This window comes from Chaetura pelagica, unplaced genomic scaffold (genome assembly GCF_000747805.2).
Source record: "Chaetura pelagica isolate M959 unplaced genomic scaffold, ChaPel_1.0 scaffold241, whole genome shotgun sequence".
Taxonomy (NCBI): domain Eukaryota; kingdom Metazoa; phylum Chordata; class Aves; order Apodiformes; family Apodidae; genus Chaetura; species Chaetura pelagica.
In genome coordinates, this window is record NW_009952057.1 from 110,428 (window position 1) to 118,731 (window position 8,304).

General features: G+C 46.9%; 1 protein-coding gene across 1 annotated transcript in view; it reads right to left on the bottom strand.

Moving 5' to 3' along the window:
* The window catches only part of LOC104394214 (neuronal acetylcholine receptor subunit alpha-7-like), a 59,596-nt gene extending 57,964 nt beyond the window's left edge, over nt 1-1,632 (bottom strand). The window contains exon 1 of the mRNA XM_010003784.1: nt 1,554-1,632. Coding sequence (XP_010002086.1) covers nt 1,554-1,632 — 79 coding nt within the window. The remainder of the gene's footprint in view (nt 1-1,553) is intronic.
* Nucleotides 1,633-8,304: the final 6,672 nt, after the last annotated feature.

Sequence of the window (8,304 nt, forward strand, 5' to 3'; positions counted from 1 at the left end):
CCCCCCCTTTTTTTTTCTTTTTCCTCTCTTTTCTTTAAATAGAAAAAAACCTCAAACTATCCACAAAGCAGAGGTCAAACACAGACCACTGTAAACAGAGGTTCATTCCATTCTCCTTTAGCACTTGTCTGTAAAAGTGCATACTTGTAAACTGCTGGTAGAAACACCTAAAAAAAATAATCCTCTGAATATTTTATAAAAGCAGTTTGTGTCTCCATGTGCCACTAGAGAAACTAAGCAAGCATCCTGAAGAATTAGTGACTATTCAGTATTTAAAAGGCAGTATTTTCATGACACACAACAGCTTATAATGGGACTGAACATGAAGTAAGTCATATCATAACTAGCTGCCATCACCTGCCTGTTATTTCAGGTCCTGGAGTTCCACGGAAATGTGACTACTGAGATGTGGAGATGTAATAATGAAAGACATGGATGTTTCACAAATTCAGATAAACTAATGAGGACTTATCTGTGTGGCATTAAAACTCCGGTACAACATCACATGTACGTAAGTTTCATGTGCCCCTGCACTTCCAAAGTATGTGGACCACTTCCTCTGCTTTCAGAAGACAATCCTTTCCCTATGGAAAGGAAAAATCCTCTCTCACCTATCTATTATGGATGTATCATGGATAACATGATACAGTCCCCCACACGTGGAATACTCAATTTTAGATTTTATAGTTGTTGCAGGTGTTCAAGTTTCATATAACAAGCGGTTAGGGAGCAATAAAAGCACATTTTGTGTAGAATCCTGAACATCTCTCAGGACTGTGGTGATTTCAACCTCCTTTTTCATTTAAAAATTCATTATTTTTAGCCTTGCAGTCCTCCATGTTTTGGCAGAATCACACATTTCTACTTTTGCTTGTAACATGCTGAAACTTCAGAAGAAAGCTTGGTCACTGTTGACACCTTAGACAACAGAATTATTTTTATTACATATAGCCAGCTTACACTCATCACTCCCTGGAAGGACTCTTATTAAACACACTCAAAGTAAGAGGAGAAAAACAAATTAGAAAACCTAAATTTATGTATTTCTGCAGTTGTAAGTTTTTCCAAGTGATGCATAGAAAGTAAATAGTTAAGAATTGTCTTCTCGTCATTTCACTCTCAAACCTACAAGTTTTTCACAGCCATCCTGGCCAGCTGGAAGTTACAATTTCTCATTAACAGGAAACAACAGATAGCTTAGATTTTTAGAGGAGAGCAAGAACACATTCCTTTTGAAACATGAACAGTTCTGTTTGTTTCTGAAGTGAAAATTACTCATTTTCGTTTAAGAAACCCCAGACCTTTTCCTTCTTAAAAGAAAGTGCCCAGCACTGTAAGATCCACAAACTTACTTAAACTGATAACAAAACTCAGTGAAACCAGCACTGGACACTAACAAAGTTTAAACTTCCAGCAGATACAAGTTCTTCTGAAAACAGAGTTGGAGTAGGATCTGCCTTATGTTTAGAAATAAATAAATGAATGAATGGATAAATAGATGAATTAATAAATAAATACCAAACCAAAAAACGGTTAACCACAGATGAGCTTACCTTTAAAAAAAGAGAGGAACAAGGATGCCCAAAGACATAGTCCAGAATAAACAAATCCCAAGCACTTTTCTGTGAGCATTGTCAAAATAAGCTGGCTATCCTTCCTGGACAGTAGGTGGAAGAGGATGAAATATTGAAGACAGCCTGCAATGACTGATGGATTTGGCAATTACAGTAATAAGGCATCAAACCAGCTTCCCACCAGAGCAGTACATTTGCTCGTGTGCTTCTCCAGTCCCCGGGAGCCAAATCAGCTCAGTGCTGGGTCAGTAAATCCAAACACAAAGAGAGTAGTTACTTTGCTCGGGACTCAGGCTCCCAGGCACTGTGAGCCTTTTCTCAGTCAGATGTAAGCGCTAGTGATCCCTGCGCAGAGCTGTGTGTGTACAGCAAGGAGAGGGAGAGCGCTGCCTGGGAGATGCTTCCCACATCCCCACAGACTGTACCTAACTCCAGACAGCACGTCTGCAGCGCTTCCAGTGCTTGCACTCGAGTGCCTCTAGAGCTGCTTCCCAGCAAAATGAGTTTGTGTCCCTCTCTGCTCTCTCTCAGGTGCCAGCACAACCTGCAGCGAGCACCCGTGGCATCATCCCTCTGCCCTTCCTCCCAGCAGAGGTGGCTGGGGAGATTCAATAGTGCAGAAACCGGGGAATGTGAAACTAGCTAGTCTCCTCCCCTTCTTAATGCACCCCTCCTGCTATCACTTGCACCAGGGGTAGGGAAATGCCCTGTGTGTCACCTTCCCCAGCTGCCCACTGCTGCTGACTGCCCACCATGGAATTTTGCACACAGTTTGGCTCCCCTGGGCAGTTTCTCTACCTCCCCACTCCACTTTATTCACCAGCAAGGTAAAGACAAGGTCAAGACTTTAATATACTTCATGACATGCATCATTTGGGCCTTTTTTTAACTCTTTTGCCTGTTCTGCACACTCACCCACTTGTCTATGTGCTTCCCCATGTTGAACTTCCTCAGGCTCTGGCTTTTTCAGGGTACCGACCGTAGGTTGGTGCAAAGAGCAGCACCAAGCCATGCCTCTACAGAGAAGGAGGGATTGGGTGCTGTCTTAGGGGGGCTGCCCTGGGCAACACAGGATGACAGGAGAGCAGGTGGAGGCATGGTGGGGAGGAGGCCAAGCCTAAGGCGATGTGCTGTGGGGGACTGACTGGCCCTGAAAACCTCCAGCTGGAAATGCCTGCCCTGGGACCATCCGCAAAGATGCAGGCCCAGACATGGGCAGCAATTGCCTTTGAGAGAAACAAAATAATTCCTGGTACTTGGATAAGGACCTGTCAGCATTAACATCCCACCCCTCCCAGACAGAGGCTGCCTCACTGCACCCTCTCTGCCACCACACTGACCTCATAGAACCCACCAGAAATGTGAGGAAATGGGTGTAGCAAAAGGAAAAGGGAAGAAAAGCAGCACAGGTCGGGACAGCAATGCTACCAAGATGGATAGTAATACTGAGATTTTTATGTAATTTTTCATGCTTTCAGTTTATTTTATGGTAATTAGATTTGGGGGGCTAGAACCACGAGGGGCTAGTGTATGCCCTAGCTGTGGCCCAGCCCTGGTTTAGCTGGCCTGAGGCACCCGGCCAGTGTAATTAATTCCTGGGAGGCCTGGAAGACTCCTGGGAGCTGCTGGCCTTCCTCTTTGGATTCACCAGGGCCACCCAGGGAAGCATTCACTACTGTGAGCAGAGGGCCCAGGCACAGCCTCCTCTAGGTCTTTCTGTGGGTCTTCTTGTTCCCTGTTGGCAAGAATGGAGGCAGAGGGAGAGCTGCTAGGACCTCCACAAAGGGCTGGGGGCAGGAGAACATCCTTTGGAGGCAGAAGGGATGAGGACAGCTGCAGGGCTCCCCACTGCACCAGTCCATGATGGTGTCATTCAGCTGCTGCACAAACTCTTTGTGTGCCTGCCCAGGGCATCCTGCAGAAGCCAGAATGAGGTTTCTTCATCAAGGCCTAAGAGGTGCAGGCTGGACAGGACTCACCTCTGTGTTGCTGCTCATGCTGCTTCCTGGACAATCTTCAAGATCAGTCACAGTTCCTGTTGCAGCCAGGACAGCACAGACCAAAGCAGAGCTGGGTCCTCTTGGAAGAGGAACATTCAGATGTGGAGTTGGAGGCTGCCCACAGGAGCCCTGGGCACCAGCCATGCAGCCGATGGTTCAGATGCTGCAGAGCAACGTGGATTTTGGACAGCTAGGTGTCCAGGAGCTACTCCTGCCAGGTGGATGACAATGGATGGTCAATGGTGGTGGGATGACATGCTCCTCAAAGTTGTCATCTGCCCACACGAAGTGCACAATGGATCTCACCCTCCTCTTGCAGAGCTGGTGAAAGGGCTGGAGGGTATGTCCTGTGAGGAGCAGCTGAGGATTTTGGGTTTGTCTAGTTTGGAGAAAAGGAGGCTGAGGGGTGACCTCATTGCTCTGTGGCTTATTAAGGAGGGGAAGGGAAAGGGAGCTGCTGATCTCTACTCCCAGAGAGAGTCCTGTGAAAGGCAACAAAGATGACTGGGAGACTGGAGTATCTTCCTTATGAGGAAAGGCTGGAGAATTGGGACTGTTTAGCCTGGAGAAGAGAAGGCTGAGGGGAGACCTTATGAATGCTTGCAAGAATCTGAAGGGTGGGTGCAAGGAAGATGGAAATAGGCTCTTCTCAGTAGTTCCCAGTGCCAGAACGAGGGGCAATAGGCACAAGTTGGAACACAGGAAGATCCATTTAAATATGAGGAAAAACTTCTTACTGGTGCGGGTGACTGAGCCCTGGAACAGGCTGTCCAGGGAGGTTGTGGAGTCTCCTTCTCTGGAGATCTTCAAAACCCACCTGGATGTAGTCCTGAATAATGTGCTCTAGGTGATCCTGCTTTACTGGGGGGTTGGACTAGATGATCTCTAGAGTCCCCTCCCAAGTCTGACAATTCCATGATTCTGTATCCAGTGACAGGATGTGTGGGAATGGTTCACAGCAGAGCCAGAGGAGACTTGACATCAGGAAACACTTCTTAATGAACAGGGTGGTCAAACACTGGACCTGGCTTCCTAGAGAGGTGTTCAATACCCCAGGTGTGTCAGTATTTAAGAGGCATTTGGTCAGTGCCCTTAATAACATGCTTTAGCTTTTAGTCATCCCTGATGAGGTCACGCATTTGGACTAGATTATTGTTGTGGTCTCTTCCAGCTGAACTAAATCTTGTCCTGTTCTATTCTGTTCCATTCTATTGTGTTCTGCTCCGTTCTATATATTGCTGTTGCTCCATGTGAGACCCCAGGCCTTGCAGTACCTCCAGCCTGGGAAAATCATGTCCTTCTTCTCCACAGACATACTGCTTTGATTAAAAATGTGTGGCAAAAACCTCTTAGAGAAGGAGGAAAAGACAGCTTTTCACTATATACTGATGCTCAGAGCTAGGACTGCAAAGGTGCACCAGCAACTCTACATTTACAGGGGATGTCCTCTGCTTTCTAGAGCAGGCTGACCGTGTAGCAAGGAGAAGGTAAATGTTGTCTCTTCTGGCAGCCAGAGCTCTCTGCTGCCCAGTGCTGTGCTCTCCAATGCTCACTTTGCAGTCGATGTTGAGCAGGGTGCAGGGATACTGAATCAAAGAATCACAGAATCATTTAGGTTGGAGAAGACCTTTACGATCATTAAGTCCAACCATCAATGTAGCACTGTCAAGTCCACCACTAAACCATGTCCCTAAGTACCTTATCTGCAAGTGTTTTAAACAACTCCAAGGATGATGACTTAGGACCAGTTTTGCAAAGGGATTTTGCTCAGCCTTTGGCACTGGAGAATTGTAAATATCAACATACTCTAAGTTGTGTTTGCTTTGGGCACAGCTTTATAGAGCAATAAACATGCAGTGACACTGGCACAAGCTTAGAAACTGGGTGTGTTGAGACCCTCTACAGCTATGCCTCAGGAGCAGCTGTTATTGACAACTCTGCACACAGCCTTACCAATTACAGAATCACAGAATGGTCATGGTTGAGAAGGACCTCTGAGATCACAGATTCCAACCATGAAAACAAAACAAACAAAAAAATCCTCCACAACCACAGCCCCTCCACACAACAAAACAACAAGCAAAACCAAAACAACAACAACAAAAAACACAACAAAACAAACCATACACCGAAAAAACCCCATATATACCCAACCTACAATCTTGGCCACTACAGCATATCCTGAAGTTCCTCATCTACACGTTTCTTGAATACATGCAAGGATGGTGACTCCACTAGGTCCCTGGGCAGGCTGTTCCAGTGCCTGACCACCCTTTCAGTAAAGAAATTCTTTCTAATATCCCATCTAAAGCTCCCCTGCTGCAACTTCAGACCATTTCCTCTGGTCCTGTCATTATTCACTTGCGAGAAGAGGCCAACACACACCTCACTAGAACCCCCTTTCAGGTAGGTGTACAGGGCAATGAAGTCTCCCTTCAGCCTCCTGTTCTGCAAACTAAACATCCGTAGTTCCCTCAGCTGCTCCTTGTATGACTTGTTCTCTAGGCCCTTCACCAGCTTGGTAGCTCTCCTCTGGTCACACTCCAGCACGTCAATGTCCTTCCTGTAATGAGGGGCTCAGAACTACACACGGTTCTCAAGGTGTGGTCTCACCAGTACTGAGTACAGCGCCATGATCACCCCCCTACACCTGCTGGCCACAATATTCTTGATGCAGGCCAGGATGCTGTTGGCCTCCTTGGCCACCTGCACACACTGCTGGCTCGTGTTAAGTTGGCTGTCAACCAGGACCCCCAGGTCCCTCTGTGCTGGGCAGCTCTCCAGCTACTCATCCCAAGCCTGTAGCATTGCCTGGGGTTGTTGTGACCTAAATGCAGGACCCAGCACTTGGCCTTTTTGAACCTCATACAATTGGCCTTAGCCCATCAATCCAGCCTGTCCAGGTCCCTCTGTAGAGCCAACCTACCCTCTAACAGATTGACACTCCCACCCAGTTTGGTGTAATCTGCAAACTTACTGAGGGTGCACTCAATCCCATCATCCAGATCACTGATAAAGATATTGAACAAGACCACCTCCAAAACTAAGCCCTGAAGGACATCACTGGTGACCAACTGCCAACTAGATTTGACCCCATTTACCACAACTCTCTGGGCCTGGCCATCCAGCCAGTTTTTCACCCATTGCACAGTACACTTGTCTACGCCATGATTTCACAGCCTCTCCAGGAGAATGCTCTGGGAGATGGTGTCTAAGGCCTTACCAAAGTCCAGGTAGACAATGCCCACAGCCTTCCCCTCACCTAAAAGGCAGGTCACATGGTCATAGAAAGAGACCAGGCTGGTCTTGCAAGACCTCCCGTTTATAAACCCATGTTGGCTGGCCCTGATGCCCTGGCTGTCCTGCACTTGTAGTGAATCCCATCAGGCCCCATAGATTTGTGCATGTCCATAAGACATGCTTGTTCATAAGAATATTTAAAACCATCTCACAATATGTATCAGGCTCTCATACAATCAGAATCATACAATGGTTTGAGTTGGAAGGGACAACTACTTCCAAGCCCTGCCACGAGCAGGGACACCTCCCACTAGATCACGTTGCCCAGGGCTCATCCAACCTGCCCTTGAACACTTCCAGGAATGGGGCTTTCACGATGTCCCTGGGCAACCTGTTACATCATCTCACCACCCTCATAATAAAAAAAAAAATCTTCTTTATATCTAATCTAAACCTACCTTCTATTGCCCCTTGTCCTGTCACTACACACTCTGGTAATAAGTCTCTTAATCTTTCTTGTAAGCCTGCTCTAATACATTGAAAGGACATAATAAGATCTCCCAAGAGCCTTGTCTTATCTATCGTGAACAACTCCAACACTCTCAGCCTTTCCTTATGGGAGGGGTGTTCCAGCCCTCTGATCATCTTTGTGACCCTCCTCTGGATGTGCTCTAACAGGTCCATGTCTTTCTTGTCCTGGGCAACATAAAGCTGTACACAGGACTCCAGGTGGGGTTTCATGAGGGCAGAGTAGAGAAGGAGAATCACCTCCCTTGATCTGCTGGCTGCACTTCCTTTTATACAGCCCAGGTTACAACTGGCTTTCTGGGCACACTGATGGCTCTTTTTTAATCTACCAGTATCCCCAAGTCCTCCTCCACAGGTCTGCTGCCAATCCATTCACCCTCCAGTCTTTACTGACAGTGGGGACTGCCCCCTGGTGCAGGATCTCGCAATTGATCTTCACAAGGCTCACATTGGCACACTTTTCAAACCTGTTATGGTCCCTCTGGATGGCATCTCTTCCCCCTAGCCTATCAACTGCACCCCCAGCTTGGTGTCAACTACAAACTTGCTACAGGTGCACTGAGTCCCACTGTCAGTGCCAATAATAAAGATACTGAATAACAGCAGTCCCAGTGCAGGCTCCTAAGGGACCACACTTCTTACTTATCTCCATTTGGACTTCAAGCTGTGACTCTCTGGATGTGGTCATCTAGCCAAATTCTTATGCATATACCAGTCCAGCCATAAAATCCAAATCTTTCCATTTTTAAGGCAAGCAGGTTGTGAGCCAACCTCATAACTGTATCAAGAGCTACATGACATCTGTAGTGCTTGCTCTGTCCATTGGTGCAATCACTTCTCCATATAATTATCTCCATCTAGATTAGTCAGGCATGATTTGCCCTCTGTGTTTTTACCCTTTTGCTCCTCACCTCTGTATTGCTGCCCCTACCCATCCTTCTCTCTCCCCATCTCCCTTTCAT